The sequence below is a fragment of the Platalea leucorodia genome (genome assembly GCF_965183815.1).
Source record: "Platalea leucorodia genome assembly, chromosome: Z".
NCBI lineage: Eukaryota > Metazoa > Chordata > Aves > Pelecaniformes > Threskiornithidae > Platalea > Platalea leucorodia.
The window spans coordinates 10,425,841-10,452,282 of record NC_138858.1 but is presented as its reverse complement, the minus strand read 5'-3'; the positions used below and the strand labels follow the sequence as shown (position 1 = coordinate 10,452,282).

Genomic DNA, 26,442 nt, shown 5'->3' with positions numbered 1-26,442 from the left:
CTCTTCATCTCCATCTGAACATGGTCCTGAGCAACCTGCTCTAGGTGGCTCTGCTTGAGCAAGGGGGTTTGGACATGATCATCAGAGGTTCCTTCCAACCTCAACCATTCCGTGATTCAACAACAGTCCTTAACCTCTAACAAGCAGCTCAACAATAACTACAAGAGATATATCAACTATGTTGAGCAAATTCATCAGCCTGCCAGGGACATTGAGCTGAAGGTAGCTGTTGTGCCAGATGCTTTACAGTAAGCCAAAATTCACCTAGTGGGATTAATTCTTAACAACCTTGGAGAAGACTGAAACAATTGCCCTGCAGATTTCTTAAGACATAATAAGCCAAGGAAGTTGCTCCGCTACTCCTCAGAAACAGTGCTGTGACAGCATCGCTGGTGTCATTAGGAACAGAGGGTACACAAAAGTGTAGACAAGTTAACCAGCCAGCTTACAGCATCATTTGTTTTGATTTTGTTATTTTGAAGCCAGGAGCACGTTCCACCACACTGTACTGTTTTGAGAAATATTTAAGTCAGGTTGAATTCCAGCTCCAAGCAGTGTCTTTGCTAGTCTAGTTTAGGAAGCAGAAGAGAGAAATAGAAACAGACTCAAAAGACAAGCAGTTCAAAGTGTTCATAGAGACCATTCACAGATACAAGAACAACTGCTGAAGACCTGGCAGCTATCTAATAAAGAAATTAATTGTCTTGCAGCAGGATCACTGGGCCATAGCAAAGGAGACCACCTAAAAATTAAGTTTTAATAGGCCATTTTTATTAATCCTTAACCATGTATTTAAGGGAGGAATTTCTTATTCTCTACTTCAACTTTACTCTTGCAAGACTGAATAAAAAGCTCAAGGAAAAATGGAATTCCTCAGGACCCTCTTATCTGAAAGATTATCCAGGAAGAGCAAGGCTGAGTTTCTAAACGCAGAAGTTTCCATAGCATGAAAAATCATGTTAGAAATTTCACATGAACCTCCCAGTACTGACTTGAGTGATTACTGATTTGAAGAAGCTACATTATGTACAACAAACTGAACTTTAATATTCCACAGAAATATTAATCCTCTCAAATTACACCCCATTTTCTAAAAGACAAGCACAGATACAGGCAAATAATTTTTATGATACCGATCATCTGCATGACACTACACATCTCATATATAGACGAAGATACTATCTTCTTCACTTGCCTGCTGAACCAGATCAGTCCAATTTAGGAAAAAAACCTCACTGCTGAGCAAAAAGCAAACACAGCTCAATGATATATTAAAAACTTCGCTTCTAATCCAACTTCTCATGCAACTTCCATAGAAAGGAGCTAAAGATCTAGTGTCCACTTCAGCAAATATCAGATCAGTATCACAACTGCAGTTCAGCTTTGAAGGGGGAAGCGGGGGAAGGGGAACGTACTTCTTGCCATGAAGGAGTAGGAAACAGTCACAGGCTGAATTTCAGTATAACCAGAGAACAGGCACAGCATCAGCAAGCAGCTATGCAAGGAGGAAGCTAAGGCACTTCATTCCGAACAAAAAACTACTCAGAGGCTAAACAGATTAGTCTCTATGGACTGTCTAGGCTGGGACATGAGTCAGCAGTAATAGTAGGATTCATCCTGTTGGAAAGACAAGGATGCTAAATTTCACTTACCATGAGAGTCGGATCCCAACTTCTTAGAAGCCATTTAGAACCTGAAAAACATTTTAAAACAGCTTTAGCAACTTTATACATGTAGCACAGCATAAGTCTATGCAGTTCCACAGAGTCTTATTTCTAGATTACAGGACACGTTGCAGACACTTGCTGTTTATCCTGTTCCCAAGACAGATAAGAAAACGTATTTTATAGCCTTGAGAATTGACTGAGCGGACAAATAACTTAGCCCAGGGTCTGACAATCTAAATGGCAAAAGGAAGAAAAATAAAAAAAATGCCAAGCAGCAGCCAGGTTGATCAGGAAAGCAGCGAGTTCCAGATCGCAGCGCTCAGAGGCCGCTCTGTCCCAGCCCCGTAGAGCACACCCTGCCTCCCCTGGCATTAAGAATAGCCCTTCAGACTGGAAATACCACACTGATCCTCTTCAGTTTAATCCCTGCTGCTCTAAAGAGCGATACTGTCATATTGGGTACGCAGTCAGTTAGCCAGCATAGCGCTTGGCTAGACACACTGGGTAATGCACAGATAACAATAACAGGTATACAATAAATGGTAGCATTAGGAAGATCTTTTTGGATACACACAAGAAAACAATGCTAACAGAAGTCCCCATCCATTGTTGACAGAATTTTACTAATAACTTTTAAAATTTGGATGCAAATCCTACATAGCCAAGATGTTAAAGACAGAAGTGCCTAGCCAGCTTTTAACACAGAGCAGGCCTGTCTTGAGAAAAGTTATTTAAGACAGAATTAGCTGTCTAATTAGTTGTCAGCTGCTCCGGGATGCTTATGGTGTGTTGAATAACATAACTGGTTCTTTTTCTAGATTAGAAGTACATCACAAGATGTATCTCAAGACACCACAGCATAAGTTCTTCGAATAACTGAATTTCTAAGTCGTCCTTTGAGATTATGCATGACAAAGAATCAGAGTTGCCCTTTGTTTCTGAAGTCCCCCAGCTCATAGACCTAAATGCCCAACAGGCGTTCTTCAAAAACATGAAGTTATCTGGTACACTCCCACCAGCAGCAGGCAGCGTTCAAAGCACAACCTGGAGCAGATCTAACATTCACACCCATCGTTCCTCAATCAAGGTCTAACTCTTAGCCTTCCTGTTCCAACTGCAAACGTTAACTTAAAGGAAGGGTGTCATAAGGTGAGGATTACACAGACAGCTTAGTTATTCCTCGTGGCAGCTGCTGACACGACTAGGGTCAGGAAGAGCCAGTTTCAAGTACTTTAGGAAAGTACTTTTTGCTGTGCAAAAGTCCTTTTCAACATGACATTGAAATCAATAGGTGAACGAATGCTACTGGCTAACGGGAATTCAACACATGGCTAAAGCCAAAGCTGTACGAAGAAGATTACCTGGGTACAACCAGACTTCATGAAACACAGCGAGCAGACACTAGGCTATGGGGAAGTGAGTCACGCTGGGCAACTCCAGGTGTACCTTGTACATAAAAGCCATGTGTCATTCTGCTAGATGATTGTCAGGTTCTTCCCAGTACACCTCACCATCTCTCTCAACATTGACATCACGTCCAGAACTACTCCACTACACCAGAAAACTGGTTGTGGCACTAGCTGGCAACTGCTTCTCAGAAGCGAACAAAACATCGAGGCTTCAAAGACGCAAGAAAAAGGAGGCGAAACAACGCCAAGCCTGCCATCACAGGAAGGCTGTCGAGGGCAAAGCCACAAGACCACCCTGTACAGTTGCCTGTCAACTACTAGAGCTGAATGGGCCTTACTGGTCCCAGTGCCACAGAGGAGGAGACCAGACTGCAGACTACGGCACATGAAATAGGCCGCACCTTTCAGACCCGGGTCACGCTGTCAGACAAGCTGCTACGTTGCTAGTTCCTCTGTATGAGAGTAGCAATTAAGATGTCAACTTGATTTGTTATTATTGAAAAAGCCAGGCCACGTGTGACATCATACAGCTTTCATACACCTCATCAGTCCTCTGCATGTCAACGGAGACTGTGACGCATCACCTGCAAGCATGTACGATGGCTGCCCGCTGTCCACCACTATCACAGCGGAGCTGAACTAGGGACAAGGCCTCTACACACTTCCTTTAATTTCTCTGAGTTGTTCTTTCCTCTGGTTACTATCTCAGACTGAAAAGAAAATGCTCTTTCTCTACAGGATTTTAAAACTTCTGATGAGAGGAAGTAACCTTCTCTCTTTGGCAACTCAACTGACAAGGAAGCTTTTTCAATGCAGCACCAGTTATCTACAGGCAAAACAATTTAAGCTGTCTACCTCATTCACCAGAAGCAGCTTACTCCAGACCGTACCGATGTAAAGGACATTGAAAAGAAAATTCGAAGAGATCATTTTTAGAATTATAATTTATATCCCCTCTCCAGCAGGCCGTTGCAAGGACATATCAAGTTTACCATCTCACGCACTGATCTCACGTAACTGAACACTAAGTCACCGTGACACTACCAGTTTGCTCCAGAGACACTCACAGCAATGCGTACGAATCCCACAGAACCAAAGATGTGCACATCTACCTTCCAGGGAGTTTTGCAGTAGTGTATCAATCTGCAGCTGCATAAAGCCTTGGATGTGTCCTTGGTGTCAAAATACCCCACATAAGCAATAAGTGTCTTGCTTTTGTTGGCAACCCTGTAGTAAAATCCTAGTATAGACCAGGGACCTTGTGCTGGTTTTGGCTGGGGTAGAGTTAACTTTCTTCGTAGTAGCCAGTATGGGGCTATGTTTTGGATTTGTGCTGAAAACAGTGTTGATAACACAGGGATGTTTTAGTTATTGCTGAGCAGTGCTTACACAGAGTCAAGGCCTTTTCTGCTTCTTACACCACCCCACCAGCGAGGAGGCCAGGAGCGCATGAGAAGTTGGGAGGGGGCACAGCTGGGACAGCTGACCCTGACGGACCAAAGGAAGGGCGGGACAAAAAGGGGAAGAAGGGAGAAGAATGAAGGGGGGCACGTTCAGTGTGATGGCGTTTGTCTTCCCAAGTAACCACTACACATGATGGAGCCCTGCTTCCCTGGAGGTGGCTGAACACCTGCCTGCCGAGGGGAAGTAGTGAATGAATTCCTTGTTTTTCTTTGCTTGCGTGCACAGCTTTTGCTTTACCTATTAAACTGTCTTTACCTCAATCCACAAGTTTTCTTACTTTTACTCTTCCGATTCTCTCTCCCATCCCACTGAGGAGGAGTGAACGAGCAGCTGTGTGGTGCTTAGTTACCAGGTTAAACCACAACACACGTATAAGCTCTACTCTATAAATGTCAACCTCCTTAGCTCCACTCCCTCATTCTTGGTTCTGGCTAACCCTCTGAAGAGCAGATCAGGACTACAAGTGCATAAAAGTTATAAGGAACTTTAATGTCAGTAGCCGCTGAAGCAATCTGGTGTGAGCTCTTCCTTTCCTGTCTGTACATTCATTCTTCACTTCGTAACACTGAGGCAATAGGGCACATTCTTAAAACCAGCCAGCCGGAGGAACACAGTACAGCAGAGCCCAGGATGAGGGCAGAGGACCTCAGAGTGATGATTGAGGGGGATGGGGGGGAGGCAGGGAAACAACCACAACAACAGAAAAACCAACACAAAGATGCAGAAACAGGGAAGTAACAAGACAAAACTGATGACAGAAACAACTGGCACAAAGAGAGATGACAAGCTGGAAAGGCTTGAAGGGACAGCATAGAGATGACCAAGACAGTCCACCTGGCGCGTCACCACACAAACCTGAATGACTACTTATCTGCGTTCTCCTTGTTGTCTGGCAGCATAGCTAAGTGTGACTTGGTGAAGTCAAGCAACATTAAAGGGACAGTCTCATCAACAGATGAGAAAAAAAAAATTACTACCAAGAGTGACTCATGGGGAGCTGCTGCAAAATTGGGGTGTTTTTAATTATTATTGCCATGTTCCTTCTATTGGTGTTTCTCCCTGAAGTTTATATCTACATTCCTTTTCTTCTAAAAGCGTTCTGACTGGTCAAGTTGGAAGTATCCTACCACTAATGGTGCCTGGAACAGCTTTCTCAGTCAACTCAAGACAATTTAACTATTTGTCAAGATGAACTGGTCTCTTGTTGCTGTATTTTGGGGTCCAAGTATGTCTAGATTCCAGGCCTCATGAATTCTCTGAAGTAACTCCCACCTAAGATTCAGATAAATGGGAAATGTACTTATTATGGGTCAGAGGAAACCAAAATGCCTCAACTTATCAGCCATAATCAAAACAACACATCTATGATTTTCAGAGAAGAGACACCTGCTCTTGCAACTTCCATTTTGCCTGCTGATACATATTGTGTAGTCTAAGTACACAGAACTGAGAATGCATCCATTCACTCTGAAAACTACAAAAAGACAAAAAAATTAAAAGAAAATTTTTTTTCTCCCTATATTACATTCATGAACTACTACTGATTTAACACTGAGAAACAGTGAAAAGCAGTTTGATTCAAGTGATTGATTTTTAATGCACCACAGGTATTCCTGATTTAGACAGTGGTTTAAGTTTTCACTATAACTACTTGTTTCAGTGCAAGTGAAAGCCTATAACAAACATCAGGATTCTGTATATAGCCTCATACAACAAAAGTAGATGTAGACAGTGCCTGTTGCTAAGATAAAACAAAAGTTAAGATTCTCCTATCAAAGCTTCCCACCTCTGTAAGTGTTCAATCATTGCTACGCAATTGAGATCTCTTACGTAGACAGTAAAAAGCTGATCACAGTTTACTACAGTACAGAACAGATTCCTTTTTCATTTACTGCAGTCTCAAAATAGATGACATCACCCCAAAATCTGCAGCAAATGCTTCTGCTTTGTACCTCTACCAGTTCTGCGAACAATGAGCACAGTCAGCTGCATGGAGATACTCCCCTTTCATTAAGCACCATCATGTTGAGCCACTGATAATAGCTCTTTGGATAAAGTTGTTGTAAAACTAGATTTGACATATTACAGCTACATGCCCTGCAGAGGAAAAAAAAAAAAAAAAAGGAAAAAAAGAAAAAGCATCACTTTCTCTAGTCTTAACAGAAAAAGAATCTTTTAAGTATATCTACAGTAATTCCTTTTAAGTGCTACTGCAATCCAGGCGATAAGGCACATTAAGGTTATTGGTTTATTTTAAGATCAACAAGAACAAACTAGACCCTCCTTTAAGCAAATACAGGTATGGAATTTCCATTCCATTTTCAATAGCCACTGGTTAAAACAAATTTAATGACATGTCTTCATCTCATGGGATGCAAGTACAAATAGACACCCTACATTTAATCAAATGCAGAGTAGGGATTACACTGACAACCAGGGGGCGGAGGGAGGAAGGGATGAGGTAAATCTGCTGCACACACAGCCCATGTATCAACAATCCAAGCAACTGTGATGAGAGATCTAAATTTTGAAGGACAGCCTATAACATCAAACTAATTTAGTTTGTTATTTCCAGTGCAATGATTGAGGGGCAGAGGGACAGGAACCAATAGCACTTTAAAAGTGCTATTTTGCACTTCTAAAAACATTTCCAGAAACATGAGTAGGAAGGACAGGGAGAAAAGAGCCCCTGAAGAGTAGATCTGCGTGCAGATCACATTACTGGATTACGAGACAACACTCTTTAGTGAGGCAATAACATCCATTACGGGGCTTTACATGCAGATGTTGGATAGCATCTTCCTAGCAGTGACAAACATTAGGAGAAATCGATTCTTCAAATTGTGCCATTGCTTAATGAGACATAGTGGGCAATTAGACCTTCTGCTTCAGTACATATCAATCAATGAGAAGTTAAAGTGGAAGACAGGTCTTCCACATGCTCTCAGAGAAGCATAGCACCTCTCACTCTGTTGTTCCATATGGATTCACTGCATTAATATTAGACACCTGTAGTTACACAGCTACTCATGTCATGTCCCACTTTGTTCATTAAAGACACTGCACTTGTTAAAAGCACATACTGTTTGGGCTGGTTAAGGATTGAAGGCTCTTAACTGGTAACGGACAGCTCTATTCCTCCTTTAAGATCCTGACTGTGTATTTGGGACATAAGGTAATTTGCTGTACATTTCACCCAGAAATATGGGAAACCCTACAATGGCTGAGGAAATGCAGTACACTAATGCACCAGTTTTTCAATCACAATCACTTACCAGCCATACAAGTTCCCAATGAAGTTGAAGCTTATGCACCACACAAGCCTCTAGAACTACAAGTTTCACAGCAAGAACATAAGAAAACTGAAAATTACTTATAGACAGCCCTGTGGTCAAGGCAGATCAGTGCGAGCTTTTCCTTTGGCCAGAGACTGATGTGCCAAAGGGGTACAGAAGATGCACCTGTTCTAAATTCACATTTAACTGTTGCCACAAATGGGCAACCTTTTTAAAATGGACTCTTTCCAAAAAAAGAGAGTCTTGTCACAAGAGAAAACCATATGCAACTAACATCTAAGGCTGGCCTGACTTCCAAACTCAGCAAACAAGGCGACAGCCCAGGTTCTGTCAACTCCAAGAGCAGATGTGGATTTTAGAGTGTAGTTCCTACTAGTGATTGTTACCTAAATTATATAAAAATCATCTAAACAGAAAAGCAGAAGAAGGAAAAAAAAAAAAAAAACACAAACCATGAGCTTACATCTTTTTTTGCTTCTTGAGATGAGCTTCACTAATCTAGAAGCTACATCACCAAGAAAAGGGTGGTAAACTAGAAACAGAAGGACCATCCTCCCCTCCTTGAGATACAACAGCAGCAGACTGACATTTGCATGATAAACCATAGCAGAAAATATAAATACGCTGTGGAACTCCTACACTCCAGGAAAAAAGCGAGAAAAGATGATCCAGCACTTGTACCACCAACGAGGGCTACGATAATCTCACAATTGCAGTAATGAAACAAGTCCCAAATTTGATGAGCAGAGCAGCTGATTTTAACTACCATTTTTCTATATCCAAAGTTTGGATAGCAAATACCTACCACTTTGAGAGCTTAAAGTAGTCAGACAGAAATCATCTAGTAACTATTAACAAATTTAGCTACTTCAGCTTAATTAGCACAAGACTTCACACTCCTACAAACGAGTCAAATCTTTAACAGTAATCTTAGCACTAGCCAGAGCCAGGCATGTACATTAACTCTTCTAGTTAATCCTAGAACTTTAGAAGAAACCTAAAATTTCAATACGACCCTTCTCGAATGAGAGATTGCTACCTAGAGAAAGGTGCTAGCTTCAACAACAAAATAGCCCACTTATTCTGTTCTTTTGTTAAAGATGTATGAAAAAAGCAGTGGAATATCCTGCACGTTTAAAAACATATGTCTGGAACCCAGAGCAGCATAAGCTAATTAAAATGCTGCTCTATTTGTTGCAGTGACACTTCAACATGTAACAAGATGACTCTGAAGTACTTGAATCTTATTAATACTTCAGACTTGTCCCAGTTATGAATGAGGAGAGCTAGACAAATGTTTCCAAAATGCTGCCAACATAATGGAGTAAAACAGCTTTTGCCATTAATCAGAACATCCCCTTTTTAATCCAAAAATAACAGAATCTGTGCAGTTTCAAGCTTTTTCTTCTTAAGCTCTTTGACCAAGAGAGGTGTACAGGTAGATGATCTTACATTATATCTAGAAACAAGTTCAACTCTGATGGCAATACCAGGACCTACTCCCAATACTGACACAAGAACTCAAATTATTTCATTGCAGAAAGCACTCTGTATTCTTTTGATAAAGATTAATTAACTGGAAGTTAATGCATTTAAACACACTACAGCAATTAAATGACTCTATTTAAAATAAATCCAAAGAAAGCTATACAACTGTCACCTTTTCCCTGTTAAAGCTCTGAAGGGAAATGGCACTATTTATTGATAGTTAGGTTTTTTAGTTAGCAATTTGGTGAAATATGAATGCTTATGGAATTACTTTAACAAAGCAGACAAGAAACACCTAGTAAGAAATCAAGTTGGACAAAAGTTTTAAAATGGAAAAATAAAATCTGCCAGCCCGTCAAACATCACTTGCCATTTCATATATTTGAACTCAGCCAAAATACGTGTGTACTGCACTGTACAAGAATAATGGGACCAGTGTTAGACTACTATAGACTCATCAATTTTTCCTCTTATACTAGGGTCACATGCACTACCCACTCTCACCACACATTTAATATTTTCCCAGCAAACTCTGTATGGTACTGACAGAAAATACAGCCTGTTAAATTAACTATTCCACCTACAAACAACTCTGCCTGCCCTGCAACAGCAGGCTAAAACCTTGAACTCAGCATGGGAGCCACTGCTTCAGATCCTGATTGCACCCTCAGTCCAAGCAGTTTAAAAACACATAAGGCCACGAACAGCCTTCTCCCACTCCCTACAGGATCTATCCCATAATGTGGTTATAACTGCTGAACTTTTCCAGCCATCTGATGTCCCTGTTTTCCACTAACATACCTCATTTCTCTCGGCTAAAAGAGCCACATTCTGAGAATTCAAGTTCCCTGGAAATGCACTTAATTTAGGAGCCACCAATCATGGAATGGGTTGGGTTGGAAGGGACCTTCAAAGATCATCTAGTCCACCCCCCCGCCACAGGCAGGGACATCTTTCACTAGATCAGGTTGCTCAAAGTGCCGTGCAAGCTGGCTTTGAACACTTCCAATGATGGGGCATCCACAACTTCTCTGGGCAACCCCAGTGTCTCGCCACCCTCACTGCAAACAAAACTTCTTCCTTATGTCCAGTCTAAATCTACCCTGTTTCAGTTTCATCTCTCAGTGTTGCCTGTTTTCCAATTAACAGCCCTATTCACCATAAGTTACTCTTTCACCAAATACACACTTTGAGATACATGAAAGCAGAAGTTCTAAAAACTTCCTACTACTGAAGCACCTAAGAGCTGATCACAGCCTACCTGGAAAAGCGTGCTCACCAAAACGCTTTTCGGCAAAGTGACAACATAAAACTCACACCATCTCAAACCTTCCCAATTTTCAAAACGTACCTCATAAGCTTGGTTTGCCTTTGTCTTGACAATGTGAGAAATGCGAATTCTGTCTTAGGTGCTACAGAAATGACGTTATTCATACACTTATTTGACTTTTTTTTGTGTTTTTATGCATCTTCTTCCACCCATCAACATGTCACTGGTACAGTTTCAGCTTTCAATGCTAGCTCATTTTGTCCTTAATTCATGTGTCACTCCTACTAAGCCAACAGGTATCTGTCTTCATCCAACCCTTCTTAACAAGAGTGAGACAAGAAAATAAGCATATACAGAAATACACATCTGAAAAGATCCCAGGTTTTGCTTCACTGAAGGATAAAACTAACAGACAAGGAAAAAAAACCTCACTACTGCTCAAGGTGAACACTCACTTCAGCTACTTTCATACATTCGCTGAGCTGAGGTCTCAGCAGGGACGCACTCCTTCCCAGACTCACTCAACAGAACAAAGGAATCCAACTGAAATATAAAAAAGTGAATCAAGCAAATAAAAATATGGTCCCGTTGCAGTAATGTCTAAATAAGACCCAATCTTATTTCATCTCCAGATAAAGTATCAGTTAAGCCTGCTTTCATGTTTTTCCACCCAGTCCAAACAGGACCGAATGACTGCATTAAAAAGATGACCTAGATGGGAAATACTACCAGTAGTCAACACTAAATTAAATTCCGCTACCAGAAGTCATATTTTAAATGAGCAAGTTCCACTTGTTTTAATTAATTGTGGAACTGGTGCATAACAGAGCATAAAGAGCAGGAAACGGTTTTAAAGTGAATACTTACACCTTAATTATTTCTTGAAAAGGCTTGTTAACTTTTGAGAAGACCAGAGCTGGCAGCAAAGATTAAGTTCTTCTCTTTAAAAACACAAAGGAACAGAAGTATCATTGCTGGCTATCAAAAAAAAAATACTCTGACATATGAAGACAGCAGCAGACACCTGAACAGGCTTGGCAAACTGGTGGTACCCACACCAAGTACACTTCTGGAACTGAATTCATTGGGAACACAGGAAGTTAAATTGTCTTGAGCGAGCTTGTCTAGTGCAGAAAAGTAGAAATCTGTCCTTGAGCAGAGAAGTCAAATGGAGGTTGCCCTCAGCTATAGTGGATATATTACAAAACCAGAATATGGTAAGTAAATGAGCTGCTTGCTGTGTTGTGTATTAGAAAACTTCAGTGGTCTATAGCACCTGAAGGCAGCACACTCCAGTCCGAGCAGAAACATCTTCCTTGCAATCTCTTGATTTTGGAGTTGTCAAACAGCAAAGGCCCCTCCATTTAGGACTGCTTAAATGGAAATGTGGTTCAGCATACAGTCCAACAATAGATTGAAAAGTGCAGGAATGGAAGCCACAAGCAACAGGGAAAAAACAAAGAGAGAGTCAGTACATCTGTTAAACAAGGTTCATTCTATGTGTGCAACTGCCACAGCTGAGGTTACTAGCAGTGAAGATACACAAACACGCAGACAATCCTCACTCTCTGAGAATGAAAGCAGAGCAGTTACCCAATCCCTGAGACGTAACTTTCAAAGATGCTCCAAGTTGCTACACTCGTCTTTACATTCTGCTTCAGAAAGCCTTTCCATATCCCAGGTGTCATTCCTCCCTCCCTCCTATGCAGTGCTTACCAGCTACATTCGGACAAGATACTCAGTAGATCCCTAAGGATCATAAAATAACCTCTACACCCACCTACCTTAATTCCAATTGTTTCCAAATAAATTGAGTTTCAAGACTCACATTTCCTCACTTAAAAAAAGAAAAAAAAAAAACCCTACAAATGAAAAGGTCTGCTTTCTCTCTGTGTAAGACAATAACCCAGTTTGCCCTCCCAGCACTGCAATCGTACACTTGCAGTTAATGTTTGGAGTAGATGAGTTTAAGGACTAGTGCAGACTGGAAGCCTAGTCTGTTCACCGCAAACACAGAATGATCTTTCTATCATGAATGTACAGAGCAAAATCCAGAAACTCGCACGGTACTGGGAGTGACAGGCACACACACAGTTACAAGCCTCCCAGTGATAAGAGCCTAAGAGTGTATGAAGACTGAACTGGAGTTTTATGCTCAAGTGGAATGGAAAAGAAACGATAGCCACAGAAAGACACTGTTTTCAGACGAAATCTAGGAGGCTACAGGATATTCGTACAGCCAGGAACTGAACACCCTTAAACACTTCTCATTCATTACTTTCCCCCTGAGCAGAAAGTAGTTTTGCCCGAATTCCCTTATACCCTCAGCACCACCTAGTTCTTGCATGAGACTTGAAAATAGCTGTCAAGGCACTTAACCAGCAGTAAAACTATCCCTCTTTTACAGGTGTGAGGAACAAGGCACAAAGCTGGAGCAGTTTGCCCACAGCCATCCAGCTCAGCCAGCAACAAAGCCAGAACAGAACTTGCATTTCCCAAATCCACAGCTACCCCAGGAATCTCACTGCATTCTCTCAAGTTTGGACCAATATCTTTGTCCCCCCAATTTTCCCTATCAAATCACTCCTATTCAGCTTTTCATCTTACTATGAAAGCCTCAAGGATGTTCTTCTGGATTGATAATATGAAATTTGATTTAGTCCAAACTTTATTTCTAAGTTACTACTTCAAATTCATTTAAGCCTGCAATTTTGTTACATGCTGTATCTCCAGTCTTGCTCAGCGGTATAAACTTTTTTCCTGCATATTAGAAATTTCTTCAGCAGCTACAGTAATAAATGCAACCCCTGAAACACTTAAAGCAATGACTAACTAAACAGAAACCGCTCATTTTACGTGCAAAAGGAGCCTTCAGAGAGATGCATTAGCTTCATTTCCTCAGGACATTTTGACAGATCTGACTCAGCTTCGGCAACCTAGCCTTACTTCTATTTTATGACTAGACCAGAGTAGGTTGCTGGATGAGATCACCCCATGACTGTCCAGTCATACCCACAGCTTCTCCTCTCCAAACACCTCACAGACTGGCAACAATATGGGACTGCTAACAGTACAGAGATCCATCTCAGTGGACCATCATTACTGTGACAAAGCAGCAAGATTTTTTTTTTTTTTAAAAAAAAGAAGGAAAGTGGAAAGACTATGGGTTGACCATTCCTCAACCGAGATATCAGATTTTCTCCTGTAACCTGAGAATCAGTGCCAGCCTGCCTCTTTTATAACCCACGTCTGATTCAATCCAGCATACTTCAGCAAACAAATCCAGTGCTGCCTAACAACAGAACAGGAGCATCACATTTACATTCCTGCAGTAATGGTCAAATTATAGGAGAACTATGCCCTGAAGAAGGCTTGTAGTAAAATGGGTACACGAATTCTCCTTTTCCCTTCAAGGTGGCAGAGAAGACCTTCACATTACTCGGTAGAATCAATTTATCCAGAGTACAGCCAGATCCCTCCACTAAATACTGGTGTATTTCAAGCATTCATCTCCTTGGGAGAGGGGAGATAAGGCAGAGGGGCAGAAGGCAGAACTTTTTCATCAGTCCCATATCGTAACACATACAGAACATCCCAAAAGACAGGCAGACCTTCAGAACTGCGTATTACTTGCATATGCAATATGGAAGCTCAGATATGAAAAGGATGATGTTATCACGTTGATATCCTGCAGAAAGTGAAAATTTTCCACTGAGCAAAACTACAAACCACCTGTGCTTTGGGAAAGGAATCTGGGAGAAAGCTAAAAGACACAGAAGTATTTGTTTAATTTTAACGAATTGTGGAAAACTAACAACTACACCCTTGAAGAAGAGCTACCAGACTGATAAAAGGGAACATCTTGGTGCCAAAGACTGGATGGCGGCCAGAAAAACATGAAGTCTGATAAAACTGCAGTAACTGGGTGAAGGGTAAATGTGGTGAAGAGAGATCGCAACCACCGACTCAAGTCAGGACCAAAAAGACTTGCCCCCCTCCCACCTGCAAGGAGCATGAGTGCTAATTTCCATAGCAAGTGAGACTAATTTTAATATAGTAAACCAATAGTGTATGAAATGTTAATCACTAACCAATAAGTGTAAATTTGGGCAGGTTTATATTAATCATGTGGCAGGATAAATATGTTGTAGTTTTGTACGAAGGTGTGCTAGATTTGTGGAACTGCCACCTAGCACCCATGTTTGCACAAATACGGAGGGAATAAAACACCACGGCTCTGGGTGTTAACTGGCATCTGCACACCGGGCGAACGGCCCTGCTTTTGGGATAACAATGTCACACAAACAGATGTGACAGCCGTTCTGTCAACCAAACGTGTATTTCTAGAACTTATCCCCAGCTCCAAAAGCAGCTTAGACCACCTAGCCACTCGTGCCACATTCAGCTTCTTCACCCTTGTCTACCTTCATTTACCTGGCATCTCACAGTACGCTGGTGGATTCTTTAAGCTGTACTTATTAAGGCTTTTCCAGTTCAAGATCTTCATGTAGAAGACATTACAGAACCTAACAGCATTAAATTTATGTCCATACTTGAATTTGCTAGCTTTCCCTTTGCATACAAATTAAGAAAAATTCAACAGCGTTGGTTAAAAGCAACAAGCTTTTTACCGTCTTTACTTGCATCTTCTTTGCTAAGAAATTACATTACTAAGCACAGGCATTCAGCAATCTAGCAATACTTTACGAGCTTTTTACCAGCTATCAAAAGATTTCCAGGTAAGTCAACGGAAATTGTGTATTAAACTCCCTTCTACAAACGAGAAGGAAGCCTCTAACTGCAGATACTTTGCAAAATTGCCCGCTGCTACGACACTAATCAGAATCTAGCAATTGTTCTTCCAGAGACAGTTCACTGGCTTAAAGGAATTGCATTTTGCATTTGTGCAAGCACAAGACTCCTCATCAGCTGTGGGAGTCCTGACACACATCTCCCTCTCCACCTTGCAAAGTCTGACAGTTCTTCAGATTAAAACCATAACACAAATAGTTGGCTGATTAAAACTTGATAAAAACTCTTCTTACCCAAAGATTGTCTTTAAATTATTCCTTAGAATAGTATCTAGAAGACAGGACCTCAAATAGTTGTATGCTTAGTTGTAAAAGTAGTTGCCGGTACAGAGCCCTGCCAGCCAATGACCACTGACAGAATTACAGCTTGATTAATTAAACAAACCTAGGAGCTCACAAATCTCAGAGGCATGTAATACAGAAATCTACCCCCCAAAATCTTTATGGTCCATTACCCCCCTTGACTGCAAAGTTATAGTACCATAATTTTTCCATCCATTTTTGTTTCCAAAACTCCAGCTAACAACTCATTTAGGGGATACATTCACTTACTCATTCCCCCTCTTCCCCATGAAGAACCTAAAGGTACTTTCTGAAAAGCACAATAAAACCCTTTCTTTTTATACTGTTACAAACCCAGCAAGGAAAATGAAACTCAATAATCTTTCATCTTTTTTCTACCAAGAAGTCACATAGACTGACAACAAACTGTGGTGACCTAATATTTAATTAAAAGATTAAGAACACATTTTCTTCTCAGAGCATAAAGCTTTTCTATTGTTTTTTCACCACACACAATTTTATTCCAGATGATTAATGGTGATTTTATTCATAGAAACTCCATTCCCTACTACATTTGCCTCCTATATTTCTCTTTGAAATTATTATACATTACTGTGCAAGGACACCACATGATGGTATTAGTCATTAGGGTGGAACCCAGTGTGGATTTGCTGTATCAGAAAAGGAAATATATGCTTTAACAATTACTTTGCAGAGTGTTTATAAACTAGGAATCTAGCTTTATTTTAGAGTTCAGAATTGATGAGGCAAATCAAGTTAACACATAAGCACATCTCTAGGTCCAGATTAAGCACAGCGCTACCACCTGACGTAGCACAACTGGTAAAGTGCATACTCTTAGAAATCCAACCTCTCAAACTCAGGGAATAAATCTTACCAGTCATTTCAGTCACAGCTTCATCTGCTGCTAGCCTAGAGATGTCAAGTGGTGCAAGCACAAACATATACATTAGGAAAGGCCTTAAATCAAATCTTTCACATAATGTAGTAGATAGTTATCATGAACGCTGATCTCCAGCGACATAGACCAGACTAACTAGGGGCTCACAACTCTTTATTGCCAGTTTCCATGATACTAAATACCAACAGTTTAGTAGCTGTAGTATATTCATATTCAGACCATCTTCCAGTTGAAGAAGTGACTGCTGCTTGGATCAGACTCATGATCTTCTGATTTCCCCACTTAAAATGTTACTCTGGTGTAAGAGTTTCTGACACAAAATGCAGCTGAGAAAATAAAGGCTCAGAATTTCCATTTGCACTCAGTCAGTTAGTTAGAAACCGTAATACTACTAATGCAACAGGGTATTTTGAACCAATCTACTTTCCCTTCTAGAAAAGAAGATTTAAACCTAAGTCAGAGCAATGATATTCTGTTCTCCCTTTGATATACTTCTGTGTTTCAAGTACATTGCAAGCTTAAAGGATTCTGAAAAGACCTTGTAGCCTTTCAAAGAGAAAAAAAAAAAAAACACAACCAAGTCTGGACACACAAGCTACTCTCAAAATTTCCCAACCACAGGAAAGACAGTATTTCTTAACATTTAGGAAAATGTCTTCCCCATGCAAGCAAAGATTTGGAATAAATCTGACCATTTAAGAGAGGGAAAAAACCCAGTGCTCAGTTTCTCTTAGGAGAGCTCAATGCAAGACTACACTGACTGCAAAAGGTCATTAGGGACACAGAACATGAGCTCATTCAAACCAAGTCAGAGGGTCAAAGCATTAAGCAACACACTTGCATACCACAGAGGATTACCTACCTAAAACACAGAAAAAAAGTGAGCTCAGGCCTGTATCGATCAACTGCAATCCCAATGATCGCTTGTAGAGTGGTACACGCTGTAGGATCAATAGCATTGCCTTCCCAGTCATCACAGCAAGCAGGCACAATACAGGGAAGAGAAATCAACCTGTGATACAGCCTAGAAGACCTACTTTTTCAAACAAGAAAGCTATTTATAATTTGTAAACAACCCTTCTTTGCCTTTTCTTCAAACAATTGTTTTAAAAACATCTTCCAGAGCTTTTCAATTACCGCTCCACTAGACCTTCTTTACACTGACATTGATCTGAATTGCACTGATCAGTTTTAAACAGATAGTAATGCCTTTAGGTAGAGCTCCTTTTAAAGTGACAGCTGAAGCTCTGGAATTTATGACTGAAAAGACTGGGAGTGATTATGTTAAAAACAAAATGCCAGAGAAGGCTTGATAGAAGTTCTATCTAATAAGTAAAACTAAATTTCTCACAGATCATTTTATCAAAATACTCAACACAGCAGAACTATAAAATACAGGAACAGGCTGATGTCAAAAACTTACGACACGGAGACTGGACATTGACAACAATATCGAATGTCCTGAATTGTCAATCCCTAGAGTTTGTGGAAGCAACAGGAAACCATAAGCTTATACAATAAAAAAAGGAGGAGGAGGAGTAAGGTGATGCCTTCTGTGGCATTACAGCACTTTTGCCACCAGCACCGGCCAAAACAGGTCTGGCTGCCAGTGTGGCACAGCCAGATGTCTGCTGGATTGGTCCAGAAACCTGACTCCTATTCTGTTAGAGATTTTTGTCTCTAGGAGAACAAGTACTGGGCACTGCAAAACACCATGTGAACAATGGAGATGGAGCTCTTCCACGTGTTTTTGATGATTTTTCATCATTAACATTTTTCTATCCATCAACACAAACTGTACAGTAAGTCTCCCAGCTGATCAGTATATTCTCTATACTGATCAGTATACTCTTAAAACGTTCTGAAAATTGCAGTTCAAGTCATTAAAGAGAAACTAACATTCATTCACTTATCTTATACTTGAGATTTCCCTAGTTTTCCCTTTGAAGTTTCAGGTACCTTTGTTTCAGCTTACACTTGACTTATGCAGAGTATCTGATCTTAGTAGAAGCAACTTATTCCCTGACTCCTTTGTTCCACAGTGCACTCACAGGGGGAAAAAAAAAAACCCAACCCAAAAAAGCACTATCAGACTTGCAGGCCAGATATAGCCAGTGAGACAAGAAAAGTGCAATCACTTTCAGTTTTGTTTCTGAGACTAAAACCAGAAGCTGGCAAAAGCTAAGTTTAAAGACTACGTGTTTTCTCTCTCCGTATCCTTAGAATTAAGGTTTTGCCTAAAAGGCTTAAGTCACGCAACTGCAATGGTGATCTAAAGCATCACTGCCACTTTTGAATCACAGCTCTGCGTGTACAAAAAACCAAAGTCATTAACTGGCAGTACTACTGTCGTCCTGCAACCTAACACCATCCTGCACATGGCCTTGAATAAATCGGTCCAACTCTGCTATGCTGCTACCACACACGTACCATCTCAGCCCCATTCACTTCCCCCGGCTAATACAGTGCTACACACACAGCTTTGTTCTGTAAGGAGAAAAGGAGAGGAGGAGGCCAAAACAGTTTTTTCCCCCTCTCCCCTGAAAAATATTGTTGCAGAGCAGGATGCCAGGTATGCAAGGTCAGCCCTAGGAAGCCAGCAGCTGCAGGAGTGCCTGCACAGGGGCAGAAAGTCCCATGCTCCAAGGATGATAAGGGAAGGAAGGAGAGGAAGAAGTCTGGCTAATTGCAGTACCGCCTCTTCCTCTTTTTCCTTAACACCCCAGATCACAGTTGGAGCAAGATTCCCCTCACCAAGCTCCCACAAAAGCCTCTTAACGCCATAACAGGCTGTGAGGTGCTTCTATCAGCAGCACAGCCACTGAAGTTACATCGCCAGTCACAACTCAGTTGTTCCTTAATTTGGCAATACTCACTTGTCATTTAGGAATACACACCTCAAAGCGCTTAAATTCAACATGAATACATTTTTACGGGGTCTAGGATGCCAGCTACATTAGTTGCACAACCAAATGCCAGAGTCCATCTGTTTATCTCTATTCTAGTGAAACAGCACCAATGTCACAAGATTTCTGTGAGACTTTTTTTTTTTTAAACTTGCTTGGAACTTTTAAATGATGTGGGGAATAAAAACACTTGATAAGGTGATCACTCATTTCCATCTGCTGTAATTTCTTTTACTAATTAAAAAAAAACAAAACAATCCTAACTTTCCCTTTAAAATGATAGATTTTGAGCTATTAAAACTCAGGAAGACACTTCTTGAATTATACTACATAGCTTCATAAAGGTGTCAAATGTTTTACTTCTAGTAAGCACCGAGCTAAACAGAACACAAGGCATTATCAGGAAGTTAGAAGTGACAAAACTGAAGAATTCTTACACCAGTTTATACATCCATGGTATGTCTGCATCTCAAATGCAGAGAAAGATACGATCCTCTTCCCCATTCGAAAGCAGAACAGCTAACTAGAAAAGATCCAGAAACAGGTAACAAGCATAAACAGAGATCTGGAGGGCTACGACCCATGAAGTAAACAAGATTTGGGCTCTTCAGCCTACAAGAAGACACAACCAAAGAGTGAATACAATAGAAATTTAAAGACACAAGTGGCATAGGGAAGATGTGTACTATAGTTTTCACAACACAAGAGCGAGAAATTAACAAATTACCTAAAGGCAGGCTTGACAAAAAACACACACGCACCCCCCCCAAACAAAAGCAGATGTTTCAGTTCTTCACAAAAGATTTAGTTACCGCGGGGAGAAACTTACTTCCAAATCTCACGGACACTAACCGTTCGCTCAGATTTCAACAGCAACCCGCTCGCAGAAGGCAAATTCGTCAAGGGTTAGGAAGCAGAAAGCTATTCTCTGGACTCACACGGCCCCCGAAACTGCCGGGAAGCAGCAGAGCGCAGGGCGAGGAGCGCCAGCCCACCTGCCCGGCCTCCCTCCGCTCCCCGGGTCCAGCCCGTCCCTGCGCCGACCGAGCAGCTTCTCCCCTCCATTAACCGGTAACCGTCAAAAGCGGCAGCGAGACGCCGCCAAGGCGGAGCAAGGCCACGGGCTCGCTCCCCTCCACGGCCGGGGACAGCCCCCCCCCCCGCCCCGCCGCCCCGGGAGGCTGGCGGCCCCGCAGCCGCCCCGCCGCCCCTTTCACATCTGCTGAATCACGACGGGGGCGCGGAGAGTCCCCGGCCCCGGACGAGGGGAAGCGGCGGCGAAGTTTGGGCGGGGCGGAAGGCCCGGGGAGCGGCCGGCTGCACCCCCCCCCCCCCCGCCCGCCCGCCCGCCCAGGCCCCGCTACGAGGGGCGCCAGCACCCCCCGGCCCGCTCGTTACCTGCGCGGCGCCCGGCGGCCCCCGGCTGGCGGCTCCGGCTGTCCCCGCGGTCGCTGCCCACCGCCCGCCCCTAGGAAACCCGCGCCGCCTCGCCACCTCCAGCCCCGCGACCGGGCGACGCCATCTTGTCTACCTGCCCTCCGCCTCGCCTCTCCCCCCCCCGGCGACGCGCTGGCGTCACGCCGCGAGGTCACCTGCCCCCCCAGCCCGGCCCAATCGGGAAGGTGCTGGCGGTGACGTCACCCCCGGCGGGGAGGGGGCGGGGCGCAGGCGGGGAGCCGCGCCCCTTTCCGCCAAGGGCGGGGCGGCGGCGGCCGGGCCTCCCCCGCTCCCCGGCCGCGGCCCGACCCGGGGGCCCCTCCGCCGCCGGGCACCGCCACGGGCACCCCGCGGGGGCTGGATGAAGGCGGCGAGCCGGGCCCGGGGGCGGCGTTTCGCCTCGTTCGCTTCAGCGCTTTTCCCTCAGCGGCCGCCTCGACGCCGGCCCGGGTCTCCTCAGGAGGCTGCGGGGGCATCCCCGCCGGGGCACGGCGCCCACCCCCCGGCGCAGCTCTGGCAGCGGGTTTGCAGCCTTTCGAGAGCGCCTCGGTCCAAAGCGGAGGGGTTTTTGTCCAAAATGCAGGTGGCAGCTGTGTGCGTGAGGGAGGACGCGGAGCCGGGGAGCAGCTGCGGTAGATCACGCCTGAGAACGGCCCAGCTGGAGTTATCCCTCGGGCTTGTTAGCCCCGGGGGAAGCTGCAAAGCCCGTGAGGTTCTTTTATAGTGTTTTTTCAGGTCGGCTTTCCACGGCACCCTCGTCTTCGCGGTTTGTTAGGGGAAAACACACGCGCGCGCACACAAAAAAGGGCATAAAAGAAATGTTTTCGCAGGAAAGCAGTCCGTTTGCTGACTTCCCGTGCCCCGGGGGCCGGGGCCGCGCGCACCTCAGGCCTGCCTCTCTCCTCACCCTTTTCCCTGCAACACCGCTGGCAAAACGGCGACCGCTGGGTGTGGGTTGCTCTTAATTTTTGCCTCGACAAGCGTCGGGAAAAGCGGGTGTGAGGTATGCGGACGTAAGGAGAAGCACGCAACCGCCCACGTCAGGGGAGCCCCCGCGTGCCGCCTCCGGTTGCTAGGAAACGAGGCTGCCGGGCGGGGCGGGGCGGGGCGGGGGGAGCCGCCGCAAAGCTGCGACGCGGCTGTCGTAAAAAAAAAAAAAAAAAAAATCCCGGGGAAGATGTCGTGAAGCGCGGTCGGCGGGGCCTGCGGCGGAGAGCGCGACCGGGCCCGGCTCCCCGCACTCATATGCCCCGTCCCCCGGCGGCCGCCTCCCCCTCCTGCTCCATGTGGGGCCCGGGCCGGGCTCTCGGCCTCTCCTCCTCCTCCTCTTCCTCCTTCTCCTTCTACTATGGCCCGGAAAACAGTTAGCAGGAAGCGGAAAGCGGCGGCGGCTGCCGCCGCGGGGCCCGGGGGGCTCCAGGGGGAGCAGGTAGGCCGGGGGAGCGGGAGCGGGTGCACGGCGGGACGGGGCGGCGGGGGAAGCCCTCGTCCCCGGTGGGAGAGGTGACCCTGACCGGGTGTTGCGGCGTCCCGGTGGGGCGGGGGTGTCCCGGTGCCGGGCAAGGTGTCCCGGGGTGGGTGGGGGGCAGCCCCGCCGGCGGGGGGTGCCTGGGGGCCGCCCCGGTGGCTCTCCCGGGTTCCTCCCCCCCCCGCCCCCGGCGCTGCCCCCGTTGGGTTCAGCCGTTCGGCCGGTAACCGCCGGGTCCCCGCCGGCCCCGGGCTGAGCCATGCTGCGGGGCCACCCCAGGCCGGGCCGGAGGAGGCCGGTGAACGGCGCGGTCGGTACCGGGGGGGGCCCCCGCGGTGTCACCCCCAAACCTGCCAGGCCGGCGGCGGGAGCTGTCGAGGCTGCCCTCTCCTATTTAACGCCCTTCTCCGTGTCCTCTTGTTTCCATGAACGTTTGGCGTCTCAGCGGTGCCGAACCAGCGTGGACGGGTTTTAATATCATCGCAGTGTTCCTTCTTTAGTAAACGTTTATATTTAACTTTATGTTGCTGAAGGCTGTGTCAGCATTTACGAGTTAATCTTCGTGGACGGTATTCCACGGGTAGTTGGGAAGACTTCAGTATTTTGCTGGGAATGTCTTTGAATTTAGAAGGGTCATGTCTTAAGTTTGTTCTAGTTGCTTTATCTAATTTCTGTGCTTATTCTCCACAGTATGGGTGGGATCACTCAGTTCACAAAAGGAAAAGACTCCCCCCGGTGAAAAGGTCTCTGGTGTACTACCTGAAGGGTAGAGAGGTCAGGATGCAGAATGAGTCCAGCTATCACCGCTTGTTGCACGGATATGCAGCCCAGCAGCTTCCCAGCCTCCTGAAGGAGAGAGAATTTCACCTCGGAACCCTTAATAAAGTGTTTGCCTCCCAGTGGCTGAACCACCGACAAGTGGTGTGTGGGACAAAATGCAACACAGTAAGTGCCACCTCTCTGTTTCTCTTCCCTCTGTGAATTATTCCGCCCCCAAATGATGCTTACCATAATCCAAGTATGTAGACTGCTAAGGAAAATGTTAGGAGGTAGCCAGGAGCAGAGTCAAAATCACGCACAATTAATTCTGAATGAATTTAATGCGTAACAATGACCCATTCTCATCTGAAAACATGCTGCTGTGCTGACGGCTGTGAACCTGAACGCCTGTACCTCGATGTAGCATCCGTCTAATCCACACGGAGCGATATACATCTGTTTGCGGGATGGAGAGCAGCAATGGGGTTGGATCTTTCTTCTTGTCCATGGAAAGTTAATGAACGGTGCTAGCTTTGCTAAATGGTAGCTGTCATGCCTGGCAGAAGTTGCTAGTAAGACTATTTTCATTATGCTCAGTCTTACAGGCCTTGGTTTTATGTATGGTTCTGTGCCGATGATTTTGAAAAGTTGCTACAAAACTAAACACTGTGGTTAAAATCCAGATATTCATCAGAATAGCTAGAAATGTTCCAAGCTTAAAAAATTATCTTCAGGGTTATCCTTTACTTGTTCACTTCATGATTTTTTCACTCTAAATTTGTTTTCAGTGTTCAGATAACTTCTCTTGTTTATGTACCTTTATATGCTTCAGCAAAAACTGAAACCTCTTCAGACTCTTAAAGCAGTGCTTTGAATTTGAAACATTATAGGGGAATATTAAAATTATGTCCTATGTGATTAATAAATGTAGGACAACATACTTCTTAGGTAATATTCTCTCTCCTGGAGTCAGTAGCCCAACTTCATTGGCTGAGGGTGCAATTTCATGTATGAAGTTCTGATTGAATTAGCGCAAAGTCCCAAATTTGTTCTTTGCAAGTTGGTTAGTGCCACAGAAACGAACCGAGCATTGCAAGGAATGCATTGATCAAGCAGCTCTTAAACGTCAAAGTATGCCAGTTGGTGTGATTGTTTCTTTGCCTCAAGATTTCTTTGCGCTGAAGCTGCGCTCAGCGGTCTGACCTGCAAGGGACAGTGGTATTTTTTTTTTTTTTTTTTTTCATTTCAGATGTTCTGTTATTATTCATAGTTACACAGCGGGAGGCTTGCACGCAGTAGCTCTTAAGAAGCAAGCCTTAGCTGTATAAACAAAACAATCTTTTAACAGGAATAAGCCTGAAATAGAATCTCTCTGCCTTCTTTCTCCACGTGTGTTCATCGCCTCGGCCGGTCAGCAGCCGGCACTGTTTGTGGAACAGCTTACAGGAGACAAACTCCTGCTGAAACACAAGCTCTCAAAAATCTTGCTTACTCTAGCAAGATGCCTGTGTGTTTTATAGCGCTGCAACAATTTTGCTGTGTTCTGTAACTTCTGTAGTTCCAGCGCTGCTGCAGCGAAGATAAATGGGCAAGTGTGTAGTTAACACAACTTTGCAGAAAATTGTTTGGGACCAAACAACCATGGAACTGAAGAGGGATTCAACCATATTGTTGTTCCCACTTCATACCCTGCAACCAAGTCTGTGCTTCCACAGCTAGGATTAACGTTACAGATGGAGCTCATCTTCTATTAAGCAAAATACAATTATTAAAAAAGAAGTCACTTCAGCATTGTGAAAGATGGCACATGAATTATGAATACTCTAATAGCTTTAGCTTGGTTGCTTTGTGTTCACATTTGAACAAGTAGAGCGTTAAACTCTACACTCTAATTATGAGATTTTCTCTCTCATCTCCTGAGTAAGCGACCTAATAAAGAAGAATTCCTTTGCTGATTCTCATATGCTGAAGTTGTGGCATTTAAGTTGGGAGTAAATCTAAAAGAACTTGGTTGACTTTAATGGGGTTTGCTGCATTGGAGTTGCATGTAATTAAAGTTAATGCAAGAGAAAAATATAAGCCATAGCAGTTATTTTAATCAAAGCTTGAATGTGGCACTGAGAGCTTTTAGCATTTAATTTATAAATTGCCCTTGGCTATGCTATGCCAGAAGGATTCACTACTTCTAATAACAAAACAAAAATGCACTCCTGTCATAGAGAGGTAGGTTTGGTTTTAGTCACTTGACGGTACTAGTCACTATAAACACTGAAGAGAATATGGAGCTCTCTGTCAATTGCTCATTTTTAATGAGGATTATAACTTGTTTAGATAACTTTTTATCCTTAAAAATATCCCCAGGTATGATTATGTATATGAAATAAATTTATTTTTCTCCAGTGGATCCTGGTGCTCACAGTTGGCCAGCTGTAAATGAGATATTTGGGTTACTTAAAGGTGCATGCTTTTTCTGATAGATTTAGAATTATGGAACCTACACAAGCATTCAAGTGTCTAAAAATTCAAAACCAATCACCTGGTCTTTTCTGAGGCAGGATTCATGTTTGCAAGAATCTCCTAGATCTTGCATGCCATGGGCTTCTTAATGTTTTTCAAATTCAAATGAATGAACAGGCAAACCTCTGAGAGGTGCAGATGTTTAGGGTGTGTCAGACGGCATCTAAATTACCAAAGGCTGATACCGTGAAGTCTCAGAAGAAGATACAGTCTGTAATTAGCGTCTTCTGTTCAAGCTTCTTAGAGAAACTTTGAGACTTATGAAGGAGACAAGCTTACGGCAGATGAAAACACTGAAGACAAGATTGCTGTAGTTTTCTTTCTTTTTTTTTTTTTTTTTTTACCGTTTCAGGAAACGGTGAAGAACAAAGCAGCTTCCAAAAAGAAGTTCCGATAATCATTTTGCAGCTTCTCTTGTTCCCTTAGTTCTGTGTATGCGTTCAGGACATAATTCTTTTGCTAGTTGTGAAGTTAAGGAGGAAAAAATACAAGACCTGTAAATCACTCCCTAAATACAAGCTTATTAGTTTCCAGTTGCTTGAGAATATAATTGCCTGGAATCTAATAATTTTGTTTTCTTTTTTTGCCAGGCAGGCCTGATAGATGTATTTGTGTTTAAAAACTTCCTTACCGAATGCTCTCTTCTGTTTTCTCAGGTGGCTTTTCCAAGGCATGAACGGGTTGGTTTCTGAATGCTAGCTGGCACCTTTTCTCTCTTTGATGGATTCATATGTTGTCTTGAATGT

General features: G+C 43.6%; 2 protein-coding genes across 8 annotated transcripts in view; one reads left to right on the top strand and one right to left on the bottom strand.

The window, feature by feature from the left end:
* The window catches only part of UBAP1 (ubiquitin associated protein 1), a 35,179-nt gene extending 14,091 nt beyond the window's left edge, over nucleotides 1-21,088 (bottom strand). For 2 of the 5 annotated variants that reach the window (XM_082335507.1, XM_082335511.1), the window contains exons 1-2: nucleotides 20,914-21,088; nucleotides 1,653-1,693 (exon numbers count right to left, since the gene is read on the bottom strand). In XM_082335507.1, coding sequence (XP_082191633.1) covers nucleotides 1,653-1,686 — 34 coding nt within the window. In that variant the 5' untranslated portion in view covers nucleotides 1,687-1,693; nucleotides 20,914-21,088. Of the gene's footprint in view, nucleotides 1-1,652; nucleotides 1,694-11,049; nucleotides 11,087-11,461; nucleotides 11,902-20,344; nucleotides 20,366-20,913 lie in introns of those variants that run through there. The other 3 variants (XM_082335510.1, XM_082335509.1, XM_082335508.1) reach the window with 3 other exon arrangements.
* A 168-nt stretch (nucleotides 21,089-21,256) lies between these two features.
* DCAF12 (DDB1 and CUL4 associated factor 12) overlaps nucleotides 21,257-26,442 on the top strand; it is a 32,363-nt gene continuing 27,177 nt past the window's right edge. For 2 of the 3 annotated variants that reach the window (XM_082336514.1, XM_082336515.1), the window contains exons 1-2: nucleotides 22,133-22,381; nucleotides 23,111-23,365. In XM_082336514.1, the coding sequence (XP_082192640.1) occupies nucleotides 22,301-22,381; nucleotides 23,111-23,365 (336 nt within the window). In that variant the 5' untranslated portion in view covers nucleotides 22,133-22,300. Of the gene's footprint in view, nucleotides 21,956-22,132; nucleotides 22,382-23,110; nucleotides 23,366-26,442 lie in introns of those variants that run through there. The other variant, XM_082336516.1, reaches the window with a different exon arrangement.